The sequence below is a fragment of the Drosophila santomea genome, chromosome 3L, assembly GCF_016746245.2.
Source record: "Drosophila santomea strain STO CAGO 1482 chromosome 3L, Prin_Dsan_1.1, whole genome shotgun sequence".
Classification (NCBI taxonomy): domain Eukaryota; kingdom Metazoa; phylum Arthropoda; class Insecta; order Diptera; family Drosophilidae; genus Drosophila; species Drosophila santomea.
The window spans coordinates 3,609,525-3,628,230 of NC_053018.2; the positions used below are offsets into that span (position 1 = coordinate 3,609,525).

An 18,706-nucleotide genomic window follows, 5' to 3' on the forward strand; every position below is an offset into this window, starting at 1 on the left:
GTTCCTTACGCGAATGTTATTATTGCAATTATTAATTAATTACAACTTCATCGAGCTTTATCTAAATCGGGAACAGGACTCAACGTCTGTAATCTTTATTATATGTACCACACCACAAAAAGGAATAAATAATTACATTAATTAGCATTTTATTTGTTTATTTATTTATAGCCGTTATACGTGTAGCATGTGCCAGAGCAAGTCAATATGTGCCCCAGATCAGATCACAAATAACAACGAACATCCATCGCCCAAGATTCACTTCAACCCACTAATTGATCTGGGGCACATCCTGACCAGCACTGCCTTTCGGGTGCCTCAAAGTGCAAAATAATAAAAATCTATTACTCGCGTACATATAGTATATGGAAATCAAAATGCACATTTGTATATGTATTTATAGACGAATATGATAAATAATACCAGACGTAGTCAATGCCGTAGGTCTGCCTGCTATCCAGATCCTCCTACGTTCTATCTGTATCTATTCCGCACTGCTGATCCTACTGCTGCAGCTGTTGCTTGAGATTCTCGGCTAGCGATTTGCCGGTGTCCATGGGCACCACTATATTGCGCAGACTGTCAATGCTGTTGCGCAGCTTGTTGGCCTGAAATTTGCTGGGCAACTTCGGCGAACCTCCCACCGACGCAAATGCAAAGGTCTTGTACTCCTGGGCAGCCGTTCGAGGAACCAAAAGAATCTTATTCAGTATGTTATATACACGGGGTTTTATTTGCAACGCAAAATATCAAAATATCAATGAAATCATAAGCATAAGTTCATGGTACTAAAAAAGAAACAGCAGAAAGCTTCAATGCCTGTGTAAAGTCGACTAAATAAAGATTCTCAATGTATGTCATGGTGTGAGGTTACGCGCGTAATTAAATTAATCAATGATAAGTAATGGCTGGGTATTCCCAGGTAGCTTAAAGTATTTCGAAAACATTCCTGGAGCTCAGCTCACGGGCTGATAACTAATATCTTAATTATAGAAATTATACATACAAAAACTTATAAATAATAAACTGAAGAAATTTCAGTACTAACAGTTGGCCGGATCACTGGACTCTAGGTTACCTGATTGCCGCTGGGGGAGCTGGCCTCGCTCAGAGTAGTTGGCGCCTGGCCCATGTAGGATTGAAATGTGGGCATCGGTCCGCCACCGCCATTATCCCGATGGCCGCTTCGGGTGGTTACCTTCTCCTGCAGCGAATTGAAGGTCTTCGATAGCCAGGGCTGCCAGCTGTTGCGGTTGGTCTGCAGTTCACTGAGCGTGTTGCTGAGCTGATGATTCAGGTCCTGGTTCTTGCACTCGGCTTCCACTTGGGCCAGCTTGGCCTGGGCCAGCTCCAACTCTAGTTCGCGTATGCGTTGCGATGCAGCGTTTAGCGGATCAAGTGGCCCCAGTGGATGCTCATTGGCATTCCGCATGGCATCGGTTTGCCGCCTGGCCTTGCTGTCGTCTGACTTAGCGTTGTCATTGCCGGCGTCGATCTGCTGCTGACAATCCTGGCAATTGGAAACCATGTGCTGAAGAGGAATCAAGAAATAAATATCCTGTACGATTCATATAACAAAACAACCCACCATCACTTTTCCTAGAGTCTCGCTTAGAGTGTTCATGTCCTGCTCTTGGCGCTGTATGATTTGCTTGTATTCCTGTATAATGCCTGTGTGCTTCTTCTCCTTCTCCACAGCTCGCTCCTTGGCGGAAGTGAGTTGTTTATTCAATGCGTCGATTTCCGCCTGCATTTTGCGCCTCTCCTCGCCGAAACGATTCTCGTAAATCTGTGCTTCCTTCTCTAGGCGCTCCTTGTGCTGCTTCTTTAGCAGAAACTCCTCCTCGTACTGCTTCAACTTTTTTATCTTACGCTCGCAGGCTTGTTTCATCACCTTGCGTGCCTGACTGGAGCTGCGGCACTTCTTCGGCAACGTTACCCGGAAATACTTTAGAATGCCCTCGAAATCAAGCTGCCGCAAATCGGATTCACAGATTGATAAGAGAGTTACGGCCACCTGGAAGAGCACAGGTAGTCCGTCCAGCAGAAAGACATCCAGCACGTGGAACACGAAACACAATGGGAATCGTGCTGTATATAAGGTTAGGAACCATTGGGAGGCGTACATGTGCGTCTCAATGCCGCAGGCCGTGAAGTGCTCATGCAGCTTGGGCAGCTGATCCTTGATCAATCGCTCCAGTTGGTAGAGACGAAGGTAAAGGACCTCGAATCCGGCTTTGTAGAGATCACGAAGCCCATAGTCGTACATAAGTGCTACCAGAACACAGAACGCATCCTCCTCCGGCATCTAATGAGAAGTATGTGTTAAGCATTCATTCTAGGTAAAGTAGATCAATTACTTACATGAAGGAGCAGACTAGCTGCTATAAAACTTAGACCTTGACAATATCCAACCTCGCTGTCATGAACGGCATACGCTTTGGACACCTTAAAAAGTGCATCTTGGCCAGAGCCGCCAATTTCTTTGAAGCATTTGTGCGCCGGAAAAGTGCGATGGATGTCCCGCTGTATAACGGTTTCACATTTGGTTTCCTATAAGTAAATTACCAATTAATTTATTTTCAAATTGATAGCGTTAATACTCACTTTGGTGATTAAGATCTTGTACTTGTCGTTCATCTCCATCCTGCCCTCGACGTTAGCTAGTTTCTGCCAGATCTTTTCACGCAGTGCTTCTGGAACGCCGAGGCGAACTAAAGGCGCCAAGTTTTTCGGTCTTTTCTCGGAGTCCCACTCCCGCAGAATGGGATCCCACTCGTCGAGCGTGTCCTGCGAGCAATCCTTGGATACTTCGCCAGTGCCACTCAGCAACGGCTCATCTCCATCGCTGCTGTAGTCCGAGGGGCAATCATCCTCAATTGAGGCAATGGACGAACTGCGCACAATGCGCGATAGATTATTCATACCCATCTTGAGCAGGGAAGAGCTTTGCTGGTGACCCGGCTGCTCCGTAATTTCCTCAGAGGGATCAATGCTATTCACTTTCCAATTGGACTCGTCGGTGCGCTTTAGATGCAAATAGAAACGTAGTGTCATGGGTCGCTTCGACATAAAATGGTCCATAATACGCATTTCGCTCGCTGACTGAATGGTCACTGGGGTCTCGATGACGAACCTAACCGGTTCCTGTATGCGTCGCATCACAATGTCTACGGCCACAGTGAGATTGGTCTTGGACGACTCAAGATTTAACTGCTCAAAGGCCTTTTCCTGGGCTTTCCATTCAGCTCGAATTGTATAGGGCCATGTGGAACTCTGCTGGGCATTGCTGTCCGATTCGCTTGTTACTCCTGTTCCGCCCGGCTGTATGTAACCCATGCTGTGCATGTCGATCAAATGCATATCCTTTTGGACTACTAGTTTTCCGGGTGCCACTAGGACACCGAAACATCGTTCGATATGCAATGGTTGAAGAACGTTTGACGGAGTCTGTTTGACTGTGATGCACACCTCCTTATCTGTGTTCGCCCGTAGCTTGAAGCATCCCCTATCGCGAGGAACTGCTGCATACGAGTTCTTTGCTACCCGCTCACGGATCTCTAACGAGACTATGAACTCATATCCAGCCGTGTTTAAAGGATTCCCGCTTAAATCGGAGGTTACCGAGTTGGCCATGTCAACGGCCGAATTAAGGCTGCAACTCATGCTGGGCGGATAAGTCTGGAATGCCTTCTGGAAGCAGGCTGTGGGTGAAGATTTAAAATAAACCGGGGGATGAAATCACTGTATGATCTGACTCACCGCTGACTTGATTAACCGCTTCGGGAATATGGCACCGAAACACATGGCACTGAAACAATGCATCGCCGTGGAGCCAAGTGAATGCAAAGCATCCGTTTTCCACCGTGTCCACTGGTCCTCGATAGTACAAGATAATGCTGGATATCTCATAAGTGGCAATAATAGTATTGCTCTCCGCATCGTGGAGGCTGTAATAAGAGCATTATGACGTTCAGTGAATCAATCACGGGGCAGTGAAAACTTTACTCACACAACCAGGCCTTCTGAGCAATTGGGTATGCTCACAGTGATCTTTAGCCCCACCGACTTGGAGCCACTGTTCAGCTCTCCCATGATGCGATATACCTCCGTCTCGGATTTGGGGGCATTAATGTTGGCTGCTCCCAGATAGGTGACTCCGGAAAATATGGTGCAGCCCTGATCGATTTCAGAAACTGAAAAAGACAATAAAAGAACAACAAGCTCAATTAAATTTCTGGTAAAATGAATAATGGCTTTCGTAACAAAAGAGTTTATAGACAAATCTCTGGATTACCCTTTGATATTCGGAATTATAACATAGTTAAGAAATCTGCTCACCCTCCTCGTCGGTGGTGTCGCCCTTCTCCGGCTTCATGGCATCGTGTTTTTCCTCCACGCAGGCGGGACTAGAGTCTATGCAGTCATAGAACACTGAATGGCCCACTCTGTTTGAGCTGGAGGCATCGTCGAGGGTCTCCTCGCTCTTGGGTGAGAACAAGGTGCAGGGGAAACGCATCTCGGGATCGGCAGATCTCCCGCCGGAGCCCGTGAGCGGTAGAGTCAGAGACTTTTGCTGGTGACTCGGGAGACGTGGCGCTGACTTCTCCCCAGTGGCAGCTGCAAATATGTAAATTGTCTATTACGCGACGAGCAATAACAAATGCCGAATTATGCGGAATTTTGTTTAAGGGAAGTATTATTATTCGGTTTGTTTGTCGTTGTTTCCATGACAGCGTAGCACTACGGCTCTGCGCCGATAAGATTGCAGCTGGTTAGGCTTAGCAAACGATTGGTGTTTCCAATACTGGAGCGACCGCGACGTTGTGTGCACAGCTGGCGTTGGGCAGCGACTGAGTTTACTTCAGGCTACCCAGGGCAACCCATTCCACCCTCTCAGTTGTGTGTCTTCACTCACCTACGCCGCGTTCCAACTCCAGATCTTTGAGGGCGTCCGTCATCTCGTGCTGCATGTCGCTTAGGTTGCGATTATGGGCCATGTCCAGTGTGGGCGAGCGATCTCCCCCAGCTTCGGGAGAAGACAGAGCCAGAGCACTCAGAGAAGTGGGCGGCTTGCCTCCCACTGCTGGCTGAGTCCCCTCCGGGTTGACAACCTGCTTCACCCGCTCCATGGGACTGGCCACATTGCTGTCGGTAACTATTTCGTACTCCCCGCTGGTTGTTATCGAGGATTCCGAGGACTTGGTGCTCAGATTATCATCCATTCCAAACACTCAAGGTTGCCTCAGTTCCAGGCACTCCCAAATGGGTTACTCTTTGTTGTGTGTGTGCAATGTATTCCGACTTTCTTTATTCGTAAGCCCTAAGAATTGCGCATTTTCAGGGCAGGTAAACAAATCAATTTCTGTTCCAAGGCCACGCACTCGCACACGCTTTTAATAGATTTCGTTTTTAATTTGTCCAATTTTCAGCCGAGTCGCATTGTTTGGCTTGGTTCCGCCGTAAATCGATGACGAATCGGTACGGTTTGGTTGTCTTTTTGGGGGCGTACACACACGCGCATGTATGTCACACAGTGCCCACTTCGCTGGGGGACTTGGGGGGTTGGGCCTTCAAGAGGGTGGTGGACGGTGGGGTCGGCGGGGTCAACAGTTTGCTTCTATTGCCTCTGCGCTTGGATTCCTATGGATTTTTTGTTACTTCAGTGCATGTAGCTGATTTCTGCTAACACTTTGGTTAATATATTATGGCCTACACCTTAAAGAACTGTTTTACATTGTTTTGGCCTTGTACTGATGTGATTTTTATCGGGTTTTAAGCAATTTTCTTGCGATTTTCCGTCTGTTTTGTTTACATATTTTTCAGATAGTGATGGCCCGCAGTAGATCGATTCCTATCGATAGAAAACAGCTGCTTTGCGTTTTTCAATACTACTTCTTGAAAGTAAGAGGAAATGTTCCTATCGATTAAATCGACTAGTTATTTTCAATGCTTAAAAAATTGTTTGAAGCAGTCTAAATATCCAAATAGCACAAAATAGTTTTGTTTAGAAAATCCTTGTACGCTATATCATAAATAAATTTATATAAACATGAAATTCTTTTTTATTGTAATTTGAAGAACAAATATCTTTAACTTTCACGTCTCATGTGATTTATGGAAAATATTGAAGACATATAAAATCAAAATTGGTATTAAACTTGCTATACGTATATATCGAAAAAGTGACATCGCCGTGACATAATACCCCGCCAGTGTTGCAAAATACTCTGTCATACAACACTACCGCGCGTGCTGGAAAAAAACGTGCGCGTTTATTCGTCGCATTTTGTTAAGATTATTCCTTAAATCCGAGTACTTCTGCCTCCGAAACCGACTCCCCAAAGATGTGGCCGCGATTTGGCATCAAAATTGGCAACAGCACGCTCTGCATCGCCCACGTGCGCGCGGATGGCAAGGCGGAGGTGATCGCCAACAAACAGGGCGATCGAGTGTCCCAGGCATGCCTTCTCTGGGACGGAGTCTCGGAGATCGAATGTGGCCTTACGGCCAAGCAGAAGATGGCCACCCGTCCGCGCCAGGCGGTGGCCCACAGCTTTCAGCTGCTTCAGCCTAAGGAACAGCTCACTGATGAGAAACTGTCCAGTGCGCTGCGGGAAATTCCCTGCGACTTTGACAAGGAGGAGCTGATGTTCCGGATGGAGCACACTGTACCCTCCGAAAAGGAGGACCAGGACGACAGAGTTGTGACCAAGGACCTCAGCGCCTATCAGGTGACGGTGGAGCTGCTGCGCGCTGAGCTGGAGCTGGCCCATCAATATCACACGGACGGGGAACAGGCACCCATCGCCGTGCTCTCCATACCCAGCTACTATCCCGCCTCGGCCTACAAACTGTTAGCAGATGCCGCTCAAACCGCTGGTTTCCACGTGGCCCAGATTATTAACGAACCCACGGCCGCCGTTCTAGGCTACAGTATCGGCGAGGAGCAGACGGAAGAGCTCCGCCATGTGCTGACAATCAAATGCGGTGGCTTATACAGTGACATCGCCTTTTATGCCGTCCAAAATGGCCTGTTCGTCCAGCTGGCCACTTTCGGACCCTTCCCCATTGGTGGCCGGCAATTCACCGAGGCCTTGGTGCAGTTCATTTGCGAGGAGTTCCGCCGCAAGTACAAGCTAGATCCGCATGAGTCTCGTCGCTCAGTGGCCAAAATCCGCACTGCCGCCGCCAACTGCAAACACATCCTGACCACTATGCCTTCCACGCAACTTTATATCGACTCCCTGATGGACGGCGTTGATTACAATGCCCAGATGTCGCGTGCTCGCTTTGAGAGCCTCATCCAGCCAGTTATCAATAACCTCATTCAGCAACTGGGCGAATGTGTGGAGCAGGCGCAAAAGGAGCATCCTGGATTGAGTAAAATTGATGACATCGTTCTACTCGGCGCCACAATGCAAATACCCAAACTTCAGGCGGCAGTAGGGGCCCGCTTCCCGGACGCGAAGCTCCACAACAGCCATTCGGCGGACGAAGTGGTGGCCATCGGCTGTGCGCGCCAAGCTGTCTGCCTAATTGACCCCCTCGAACAGCAGCTTCACAAGGAAGAGGATTGCGTGGTGGCTGAGGATGACTTGTACATTTGGCACGGCAATGACGAATCTAACGCCAAGTTGGTCCTGGGCAGAGGTAGTGTTCTGCCCGCCAAGATACGGATATCACTGCCTCAATCAGAGGAGGGAGAGGGTGACGACATAAGCAAAGGAACTGCTTCGTTTAAGCTGCGAACTGGAGAGAGCGAGATACTGGCCCGTCTGCCCGACAGCACGACACCGGAGGATGGCCTTTACCAGCTAGAGGTTGAGGTAGATGTGGACGATAAGGATGGCAACGTGGTGCCGCTGGTGCGACTGCGCTGCATGTGAGAGCCGGATTGTGAACCGGGATCGGTGCGATGTCGCCTAGACTATTTATTGTTGCTAGCCTAATGATTACGATACAAAAACCTAATAAAGATAAATACGAAAGCGGCAAACGAAAAAGTGTGTGCATACTGAAATATTCATTAACCTTTATTTCCTTATCATAGATTTTAAAATTATAATCAAAACTGCAAACTGGCAGATTTCTGGCTGCGCTCTAGTTTTCTCAGGAATTCCTCGAAAACCACCACACCCTTGAACATGCTAGTCTTCTTATGATCCTTGATGCGACTCTTATCCTCCGGCGCCTCCATGTAGCTCTTGCTCTTATCATCAAAAGCGTTGATCTCGTGCAGCAACTGGGTGATGGTGGGCACTGTGGTGGGATCAAACTTGGCTACAGCACTTACACTAAATGGAACGCACACTTTTCCAGTGGCGGGATGTATGCAAAACGGGGCCTTCAGCAAATGGTTGAATCCCCTAGTGACGTTAATGTCCAAACGAGGATAGAGCAGTCCGAGCTGGATCTCGCTCACAATGTTCTTCAGCTTACGACTCCAGGCATTTGCTGCGGAAGTTCTCATAGAGCTGGCATACTTAATGAAGCTCTCCCAGACGAGTCGAGAGTGGGCTCCATCCTCCACATTCTTTTGCAGATAAGATTCTAGTTCGCCACGTGCAGAGTCATCGTGGACCATGTTAAGTAGTTTGGTCACTCCCTTGGGAGTCCCAAAAAGATTCTGTTCCTCCAGTACGATCTCCTCGAACATGGGCTCTACTATCTTCAAGGCTCTCTTTATGCTATGATGCGGTCGCTCTCCCATTGCGCATCTGGGTGAATTGCTACCCGAGAAATTGGCATAGGTAATAATGTTAAGGTATTCCGCCACAGCGTAGCGACCACGTCCGTCCAAATGACGAGCTTGATGGTCGCAGACCCAGCAATGGATACCTCGTCTACCGGAGAATATCCAGATAATGTGCTCAAAACCGAAATCCTCCCGCAGAGCGACATCTATAACCCTGGCAGCCAGCACCATAAACTTCCAGCATTTGAGGCACACCTCTGCTCCAGAGCAACAGGTACGCACATCGTCGTAGTCCGTCATATCGATATCAAAAACCAACTCACGTTGCACGGGCGTTAAGCCGCCAGGAATTGAACGATGGTTTTTGGGTTTGGTATGCATCACTGGACCTATGTCAATCTTAACAGGATTCCTCGAGCAGATCTCCTTTTCCAATTCAGCCTGGGTGTCAAAGCACAGATAACGTATGTAGATATCGTCCTGAAGTGTAAACGAGATCTCGCGATTGGAAAAGATGGCATCCTCAGCTGAAAAGTGTAATGATCAAAGGCTGCGTTTAGGGATTGCAGTTGGATGCACTTACATAAGCCATAGGAGAGCCAACGGTAGAAGGGCATGTGGGGAAACAGGCGCCTGTAGTACACGGGCAACATATCCTGCAGGACCTCGGGGTTGTAGGCATGCACAGCAGTCGTCTGTTGCTGTGGAGCCTGATTCTCTTGATCTGCGACTTGTTCGGGCATTTTGAGTAACTGAAAATAAACCATATATTTAATGATTAAATCAAATAAATAAAGCGATTACTAATGACCGTACAGAAATCAAAACCATTACATTTTTTGTCGAAACCTTATATTTATATATTTTTTTTGCTGATTTTTTCTTTTTCAAAGAGAGATACACGATTGGAGCTTAAAGTACTGAAATATATTAACGACATGCATTTTTTAAAAGTAAGAGGCTAATTAATTGTCAGTTATGGGTCGAAACAAATCGAATCGAGCTATCGCAATGGAATACCGCAGAATGAACATGGTCAGAGAGTTCGTCCGATGATTGGCTTAGTTTACATTGGAAATCTACGTGGACCATGTATATATATATTACTATATAATGTATGAGTCTATTTTACGGCTAGGTTAGATCATTGTTGCAGCTTAAAGATTAGAGCACGACAGGCGGGCGTTCCCTTGTTCAGCATCATGGAGCAGCGAAAGGAGCCCAATAAATCCCACAAGTCTAGGCCACTGTGAGGCGAATGTCCTGCATTTTGTGCTGCTGCCAGGAATGCGCTGGCTGCCTGGGAGGTGCGGTATTGTAGAGCGTTACCGAGGCGATGTGGCTGTTGGGCATCACTTCGAAGATCAGGTCTTGGTAGCCATAGCAGAAGGTGGAACCAAACGGATTCGCCGTGTTCGTCGAGCTGGCGCGATGCAGCACCACTGGCCGCTCTGAGGTGGCCAATGCGCTGCTGATCGCGTCCCATTTCGTGTAGGCGGTTATGTTCACATGGTCTTGCTTTGTCGGCGTCACCAGATCGTGACCACTGTCGCTCATTGAAGGATGATCCGCCTGCAGCAGGAACTGGAACTCGCAGCGATGGTACATGTTAAAGTTGAAATGCCCGGGATAGTTGGTGTGCAGAATGAACTTCTTGCAGGTCTGCGTTCGTGCATCAAAGAGCACATCGATACCAAGTGTGAAGTAGTTGAAGAAAATATCGCTTCGCTTGCTCTGCGCTTGTCGATTGACACTCGAACTGTGTATCTTCATTTTGTCCTCGCTCTTGAAGAAAATACGATTGGGTGCTCCTAGACTGGTGGCCACATCCTCGCAGCTATCGCCGAAGAGCAGCTCTCGCGTAAAGCACTGGCGGCGTGGCTCCAAAGCTCTTCCAGAACCCTCAGTGAAGAGCTTCAGCTTCAGCCCCTTCGTGTGGCCAAAGGAGGTTCGGAGAACAGTGGCCGATTCCAAATACATCTGGCGGTGATAGCAGGTCAAGGGTAGGGGTGGTGCCCTGTTCTCGGATACATTACTGCCTGCGTAAAGAGACATTTTGGACACGACGGGTGAGGCGCCATTCAGGAAAACCAGAGAACCCAGTCCATGGGCATAGCCCGAGTGAAGCTTGCTGTCCACGGGAAAGTAGAAGCTTAGCCCGCGAAAATGGAGGGCAAACAACTGTTTGGCTGCATCGTAAACGCCAGGATGCGTAGCTCCAAAGGAGTGCTCGATTTGCTCTATACTCGGCAGCACCTCCGGGGAGTTGAAGTAGACGCCGCCATAACGCAGTTTCACCAGTTTCATGTTAAAAACCTCGATTGTTTTTAGACGCTGATTGACGGGATCAAAGATCAAACGAACGCCATCCTGCGGCAGGTTGATAATGATGTCCACGCCAAGGGGAATGGTATCCGAGTACAGCACCTGGACACCCTTGATGATGCCCACCTGCGACTGGATGATGGAGATGGCCTGCGAGAAGTGCATGCCCAGGACAAATTCCCAGGCATCGCAGCCCATGGAATTCTCCGGCGCGATATCCAAATCAAGCATTTTCACCTGGGGGTTTTAAGCGATCCTTGTTTGTTATTGTTTCTGCTGCGAGTCGTTAACTTACTGACCTTGATATGTGAAATCAGCTCGCTTTGCGAATATATTTAAACAATAATATATACGCAGTTGATGGCCAAGTGTATGTGGTGTTATTATTTCAGCACTTTCTGTTTTCAATTGCTTGCTCTGGTTTTGCTCGTTTTCTTATTTTTGCTTGTTATGCTTTTGTTTATTTTTATGCAATTACGCAACTCCAAAAATATAGTTTAATTCGTGGGTTTTCAACTACTTGTCGTGTTCTTGGCGAAGCGATAAATTGTATTGTTTTCTTCAAAAAAATTCGGACAAAGACGAAATGCGCAGCAGAAAAATGAGATAATAACAAAGTAATAGCGTTGCCAGATCGCCGTGGGCAGCTGATTAGCGAAATTGCAAAACAGATGGGGTGTGGCTTTGCCTCTTAAATATTATGATTATTAATCAAGCCTTTAGTAGTGCTAACTAAGCTAGAGAATACAATTCGTGTACAGCTTCTTAAAAATATATTTCATATTATTGTTTAATTTATTTTCCACATTTGGCAACGCTGGTTGAGAAAGCAACAGCTGTTCTAATATTTTCGCGCGCTTTTTATATACCAAAGATGAAGATTTAGAACTTACTTTTTAGTCCTAACTGGAATGTGCGTGGCTAGTCCGCAGTTTACTTTGGATCCACAAGGCTTAACACTTCACCCAAGCTATTTTTTGCCTTTTAATTTCGTTTAATTATACAGTATTTATTAGTTTTAATCTCACGACTTCTGGCACCGTGCCTGTAAATAATTGCTGGTATTGTACGACTACCAACACTACTCTGCTTGCCAACACTTAAAGTACACACATTTGGCGGAATATGAAAATTTTTTGTTTATTTCTTACAGCCCACATTTTGCTTATAACTAATAAAAAACATGTATAAAACCATCACTTGCACTATTTTCCTATTTATCAGACACTTTGGATTCCCGACTCAGGGCACGTAGAACCGCATTTGGGGCAGCAGAAACTGGCATCCGTTAAAACATTGGCATTAAGGCAATAATAACAATAGATATGACCACAGCCCATGTGGTGGGGCAATGTGGGTCGCTCCCCACAGAAGGTGCAGGTGGTGCTCAGGGTCATCTGCGGCGCCAAGAAAGCTGGGCCATCTCTATCCTCCAACCGTCGTCCGGAAATTGCCTGACCAAATGTCCATGATTTTAGCAATCTTTGTAGCTTACGGAAATTGATGATGGGCAACACAAGTCCGAGGATTTCCTATAATAAAGGTGGTTGCATAAAAAAAATACTACAAGATCTAACCAGCACTTACCATGAATCCTCCCCAAAGCAGCTCCCTCGTTAGGTACTTGTAGCCAATGTCCCTCCGTTGGTTGTTCCTCAGACTAATGTAGTCCAATCCCAGTAGATAGTCCACCAGCGTGGGTTTTCGGCCTGTCTTCAGGAACCGAAAGTAATTGAGGATGTTCAGTACCAAGGCACTGTTCTCCGCCCACGTAATCGCCTCGCTAAACCACTCCACGCGCCTGGTTAAACGCCGCTCCTCCCAGCTCTTCACGTAGCCCGGCAAGACGGTCAAGGCAAAATGGAGCACCAGCCTGGAAACGGTCAGCTTCTCGGCATCATACGCCAGAACCAGAAGCTGTTGGCCAAAAGTGGAGCACCGCTTGCCGACAGAACCAACCCAAATGGCTGATTGAATGAGCAAGTCCAGCTCCGGTTGGATTTTGACGAATAAAACGGGCTGTAAAAGATATACGCTATTAATAGGCCAACTATGGCGGTATTTAGTAACTCACTGAGATTGCTTGCAAGTTCTCCAGCAGATTATCGCGTATCAGGCGGGCAATGTCCTTGTTCAAATAGATGGCATCTATCTAAAAGGTAAACATGTATCATTTTCATACTTTTAATTCAGAAAAATGTGTAAGTTTAGCTCACCTGATTTACACGTGGTACATATTTGTTTTTCTCCATTATTTTGTTTATATTTTTACCTTCGGCTAGCTGACCATTGATATATTTCTTATTTACATGTACTATGCCCTTTCTTATCAACTATTAGAGATGGCGATAAGTTCACTAGGTATTATCGGTATTTTTTAACAGTGCTGGTAAAGTAAGTCGAAAAACCCCGCCAAATTTAAACTATTAATCTTAACAATGATGTTTGTTTTTTTTTATTTATTTGTAATTGAAATCAGCTTATATATCAATTACTTCGACATTTTGACGAAACTCCTGGTCTTTTCACCATTTAGGAAGCATTTTCATCTATCATTTCAAATAAGGCTTATGTAATTTCAATGAAAACAAACCCAAAAAAATCAATGAATTGAAGAACTCGTTTGAAAGCCGGAAAATATATCTAACGTTGTCTGTTAATTTGTGGAAATCTTGCCCATTGCCGTTTACGTCTGGAAACGTATAAACCAGTTGGTCAGTTGAGACATTTGGCCATTTGTTTGAGGAGTACAAGTTCAATGATTGGCCCCGTCTACAAAAAAATATGGCCAGTGGTCGGGTGAGTTTTGATTTTATAAAAAGTACATAATTCACACTTTATTACACAATTTTCAATTCGTTCGTTCGATCTCTGTAACAAGTTTTACGAGAAGGCATAAGTATACATTACAGTTTACAGATTATAGATTATAGATTAAAGATTAAGGTATACAGTCGAGTAGTGATTGGTAAATTCGTCTGAGCAGGTAGTGACTAAGGATCAGTTGAAAGCGGAAGATACACATAGAAGTTATTCGCTATCACAGAATAAAATACAATATACAAAATGTTAATGAAATGGCCATGGACAGGATGTGATCCTTGGCCTGGGTGTGTGCTGATGTCCTAATTACGAGATATGAAGCTGATTCCATGGTCGAGCGATGTGGATATGCTTGTCCCTCCTCCTAGTCCTCATAATCCTCCTCCCACTTCCGGCTGATGAGCAATTTGGCTAACTCTAGTGCGCAGTGTGTCCTGGCTTAGTAATGGTGCTCGTGCAGCTCCTCATGATGATGCACTGGTGCGGTCTTGTGGACCACGGCGTTGAAACCATTGTGCTTGTCGGCGGTGTAGTCCACGGTGCGGATGGAACCATCGGGCTCCACCAGCGAGTACTGTCCCTTGACGGTGTCGCCATCGCGGGTCTCGTGCTGGGACTTGACATCTCCGGTGTGGAAGTCATTCACGCCGTACTTGAACGCGTACTTGGGAGGAGCCTGTAAAGAAATAATATCAAATTGTTAAAAATTCGTTTTGATCAAAAAGTGTTGGTTTGATCATGGCCCAAAATAAACTTTAAAACAATCGATAATACGCTATACTCACATAGTAGTCCACATGTTCATCATGTCCGTGGGATTCGTGGGTCTCGTAGTGGGGCTCGGCGTGTTCGAGGTGACCATGCTCCTCGCCCAGTGAGATGCGTTCGATCTGGTGGTGGCCATACTCGTGGATGGGCTCCGGTTCGTGGTGGGCCAGGTGCTCGTACCCATGGCTCTCCTCGTAGTACTGGTGCTCCAGCGGATAAGCAAGGCTCAGGCACAGAGCCGAGGCGAAGATCAGATACTGCAAGATTAGATAGGTGGGTGCATAATTAGCAACTAATTGTTTCCGTTGGCGAAGTGCGGACTTGCAACTGCTGCAATTAGCGGTGGCCACATGGAGTGGGTGAGTGAGTTTGGAGGACTTGCTGGCCACAGACAGTGGCTAGCCATGTTATGGCTGCTTTGTAAGCAAATTTCGGAGGTTTTTCTCTTGCTGGTCTTAATGAATTCATAATCAAGTGTTTGCTGTGGTCGACTGACGCTTTTGTTTGGATTTAGTGGTTACTTTGTGGTTTACTGGCTGCCTGTAAATATGTTGGTAAACTCAGGGGGAGTTTTATTTAACTAACGCAGATATTTCGTTTTTCTTTCTGCATCCTAAAAAAATTACCTTTAATGGGGGCTTTTGTTTGAAAAGTGGTTTTTGTGGCTGCCTTTGAATTTGTTTTTCAATTACCACAAAATAGCTAATGGTAAAATGGTTTTAGACAAATTTTGTAGGTACGACTTTTGGTACTGAAGTTTTGAGATCCTGACGATTATTATAAAAAGCGCTCTTGTTGAGCTTCTAGTAAATAATCCTTTTCATGTACATTTTTTTTTTAGGATAGCAAATAGTTGTATTCCTATTTCGGATTTTAAATAGCATTTTTTGTGAGTCTAAATAATTAAATATTTAAATTAACACAATTTACAAAATGAATATCCTTTAAATGATTGCTGCCAATTTGGAACACATTTTCCACTTCACCACCAAATCACTTGGATATAAATCCATTAATATCACTTGATCCACAGATCGTTTTGCAGTATCCTTGAGGATATATTTCTTGTACAGTTTGTTGTTCACAATCGTTATCCTTTATCCTTGGCTCCTGCTGCTCACCTTGAAAGCCATTTTAGTTTGAGTTGAGTTTAAGCTCGCGATTTATTTGGAGATCACTGGATGACTGCACGCAACGACTTTTCACCACTGAATAATGTGGTTGCAACGAAAATGCGCCGCTTTTATATGGTTAGGAAGAAAGTGAATCGGTTGGCAGCGGTGGCTCGGTGGTTCGGTGGTTTGCTGGATGGGATTCGTGGATCGGTGGCTCAAGCGGCGGTGGTTGGAGCAGCGACTTCGGTGTCTTTGGTGAGCGGAGCGTCTCTTCAAGCAAATGTAAAACAGTTCACTTGTGGTTGTTGTTTGCCATTGTTTGGTGTTTGATGTTTGCAGCCCCCATGCACTTTGAATAAAAATTCGCCGCAATTCTCAAAAAAATTAAAAAAATCTACGAGTATTTGAAATAATTTAGAAAGAAAAAGAAATGTTCAAAAAGTGCTTTCAATGTATTACAAATATATTTCTTTCTTTTGACCATAATTAAAACACCACAACATGCAAATCTGGTAAAAGTTTCATAAATGAAAACAAATACTACAATTTTATAAATTCGTACAATATTTTTTTTAATTTTTAGACAACACATTCCACATTTTCGACGAGTGCTTGTCGTCCAGGACTCTTTGTGTGTCATTAGTGACGCATGCGATGGCGTTGATAAGTCGTCATCGATGTGGCTGATCGGCAGTTGCAACATTGCAACATCCCTCCCCTCCACCAATCCCCATTCTACCCCAAACCCAAGTTTGTTAATATTTTGGTATTTTCGCTTTGGCCAACTTGGCAGCCTATTTGCATTGCAGGTCTGCATTGTTGCCGTGCAAGTGGGCTCATTAAACGCAGTTTGACCCAAATTTCGAGCTGATGATTTTCGTGGCTGCTGCTGGGCAACATTTTCGAGGCAACCTTCTATTGCGGCTAGCCTCCGGTTAATCGTTCACTTTTAATGCGCTGATTTTCGTAAATTCGTAACTGGTAAATAGCAATTTGAATTGGCTCTGCAGGCTGGCCCAATATCAGGCTATTTTGTAATATTTAATTGTTTCACATAAAACAGAAGTTTTGTTCACAGCTCTTTTGTGTGTGTGGGCTCCACATACTTTGGCTGCCACGTACTACACTTCAAAGTTAAGTGCCACAATTGCGTTAAAGAAAATTAACCAATGTTAGCCCTCTTTTTTTTTTGGGTCTTTCGTCAATTTGCAATTGTTTGGCGCTAATTAGGCAGCGAAGCGTGGAATTTTGTGACTTTGGGGTTCTCAACTCGAAGGTTGAAACAATCGTTTTGTCAAATGCATTAGTGACACAAATGTGTTTTGTTTTTCAACCGCATTTCAATTCAATTTGCTGCCATTAAAATATATTAGGTTAGCCTAAATTCTAATACTAGATCTTATATACTTTATTTGCAATTTCTCCTTTGCAGTTCTCCTTAAAAAAACAAATGGAATCCTCATTATTTTCCCACAACTTTAAGGAAATTCCTCAACACGCTTTTGTTTACTTAACTCCATACCCTCAAATTCCTGCCCATCATGCACTCATTCAACTCATTTCCATCTCGGTAATCTAGTTCATCGGCAAGTTGTTTGCCAATAACTCGAGAAATTACTTGGATGTGTATGTGGATTTCGTGCAGCTTTGCAAGCACTTTGCATGGCTCTTTTTGGCAGATCAGCCATGGGAGCAATCCAATCTGGTCAAAACGAAACGAGTGACATCGGGTTGATGTACTCTTAAATACAAGCACAATTTTAATTGCTATATTATGGTCGACAACGTTTGACAACATTGCGAGACATGACAAAACAAAACAAAAAACTTCGGTGGGATAAAAACAAACATATTTTCACGATGATTACCAATCCAATCCCAGTAAATCCCGAAGCAGCACAAGAAATATGGCAAATAAAATAAATGCTTAATTATGGCCCACGATTTTGGGGTCTACGTCTGCTGCTAGTTTATATGTTTATATGTTTAGCTGGAGAGCGTTGGCGTTGCGGGCAGGTGGAAAAAATAACGCAAGTCAACATGCCACACTCGTCAAACGGCTGCAGTCGCCTTTGCGGCACATACCCGATGCACATACAGTCACGTACCGCAGTGTATCTGCCGCAGCATTTGGCAATTCGACGAAGCGCAGCAAATTGAACGCATTGCTGATACAATTTGGAGCTCCAATTTGGTGGATTTTCAAAAGAGAGTCCATTCAATATGACAGAAAGTTGAATGTACAACGATGTTTTATCCTAAAGGATTGTCAGGCACTTTCTACTTCTCCTATAGAAACTCATGAATCTATTAAGCTAATTTAGATTTGCCAAATATCTTACACAGACATATATACCACACTATAGATCTTTATGAATATAGAAAGTTGTAAGGGTATACGCTGTTGGCTACTCACTTACTGACCATTTCACCCATTTTTGTCTTGTGATATGCAACATTTTTCGGCTGATTTCGCTGCCACTTATCGGCTCAAAAACTTAAATTTTTTTCGCTGTCGCTGTAACTGCACACCAAATTTTCATTTTGCTGGCCAGCAGGTGTTAATTTTTGGGTTAGCTATAGCTTAGATTCACTTCGCTTTTTGCTTTTTTTTTTTGCTTTTTTTTTTGCTTTTGGCCTGGACTGACTTACTTTTACCCAGAGCACTTGGCTACTCAATCAATTCCCACTCACTCACAAACACAAAAGTGAAAAGTCAAGACGCGTTGTTGCTGTTTTTGTTGGTTATGCGCATGCGCGCATGTAACAGCTGCAGGTAAGCAGACCAAGCAATTACCTAGTAACTCATATTTACCGTTAGACATTTAGTACATGCATTAACTTGGCCAAAAGCAGTTGAAGTGCTCCTGCCGCCGCGGCCACAGCCAAAGCCGCAGCTTTAGCTATTTCTGGTGTACATTTGCGACATCGACGAAAAAAAAAAATAAAACAAAGCAATTGGACAAAATGTTAGTTA

At 45.0% G+C, this 18,706-nt stretch overlaps 6 protein-coding genes across 6 annotated transcripts; 1 reads left to right on the forward strand and 5 right to left on the reverse strand.

Moving 5' to 3' along the window:
* Nucleotides 1-28: 28 nt before the first annotated feature.
* LOC120448323 (rab GTPase-activating protein 1-like) lies at nt 29-5,828 on the reverse strand. The gene is made up of 9 exons (XM_039630272.2): nt 4,919-5,828; nt 4,342-4,620; nt 4,013-4,196; nt 3,763-3,950; nt 2,608-3,704; nt 2,365-2,553; nt 1,589-2,308; nt 1,079-1,531; nt 29-671 (listed from the first exon to the last, which is right to left on the reverse strand). Exons 1-9 carry the CDS (start codon nt 5,223-5,225, stop codon nt 504-506), a joined length of 3,585 nt encoding a protein of 1,194 aa, XP_039486206.1. The 5' UTR covers nt 5,226-5,828; the 3' UTR covers nt 29-503.
* Nucleotides 5,829-6,188: 360 nt separating this feature from the next.
* Nucleotides 6,189-8,006, forward strand: LOC120448325 (heat shock 70 kDa protein 14). The gene has a single exon (XM_039630275.2). The coding sequence runs from the start codon at nt 6,348-6,350 to the stop codon at nt 7,887-7,889; it is 1,542 nt and encodes a 513-aa protein (XP_039486209.1). The 5' UTR covers nt 6,189-6,347; the 3' UTR covers nt 7,890-8,006.
* A 9-nt stretch (nt 8,007-8,015) lies between these two features.
* Nucleotides 8,016-12,092, reverse strand: LOC120448328 (DNA primase small subunit). The gene is made up of 3 exons (XM_039630280.2): nt 11,917-12,092; nt 9,282-9,450; nt 8,016-9,225 (listed from the first exon to the last, which is right to left on the reverse strand). Exons 2-3 carry the CDS (start codon nt 9,439-9,441, stop codon nt 8,069-8,071), a joined length of 1,317 nt encoding a protein of 438 aa, XP_039486214.1. The 5' UTR covers nt 9,442-9,450; nt 11,917-12,092; the 3' UTR covers nt 8,016-8,068.
* Nucleotides 9,542-11,632, reverse strand: LOC120448329 (PHAF1 protein CG7083). Its single transcript, XM_039630281.2, has 2 exons — nt 11,323-11,632; nt 9,542-11,260 (listed from the first exon to the last, which is right to left on the reverse strand). The coding sequence occupies exon 2, from the start codon at nt 11,252-11,254 to the stop codon at nt 9,938-9,940; it is 1,317 nt and encodes a 438-aa protein (XP_039486215.1). The 5' UTR covers nt 11,255-11,260; nt 11,323-11,632; the 3' UTR covers nt 9,542-9,937.
* A 45-nt stretch (nt 12,093-12,137) lies between the features above and the next one.
* LOC120448330 (peroxisome biogenesis factor 2) lies at nt 12,138-13,356 on the reverse strand. The gene is made up of 4 exons (XM_039630284.1): nt 13,240-13,356; nt 13,098-13,175; nt 12,611-13,042; nt 12,138-12,555 (listed from the first exon to the last, which is right to left on the reverse strand). Exons 1-4 carry the CDS (start codon nt 13,273-13,275, stop codon nt 12,244-12,246), a joined length of 858 nt encoding a protein of 285 aa, XP_039486218.1. The 5' UTR covers nt 13,276-13,356; the 3' UTR covers nt 12,138-12,243.
* Nucleotides 13,357-13,921: 565 nt separating this feature from the next.
* LOC120449575 (adult-specific cuticular protein ACP-22) lies at nt 13,922-16,127 on the reverse strand. The gene is made up of 3 exons (XM_039632129.2): nt 15,736-16,127; nt 14,632-14,871; nt 13,922-14,522 (listed from the first exon to the last, which is right to left on the reverse strand). The coding sequence occupies exons 1-3, from the start codon at nt 15,745-15,747 to the stop codon at nt 14,286-14,288; spliced, it is 489 nt and encodes a 162-aa protein (XP_039488063.1). The 5' UTR covers nt 15,748-16,127; the 3' UTR covers nt 13,922-14,285.
* Between the last annotated feature and the right edge of the window lie 2,579 nt (nt 16,128-18,706).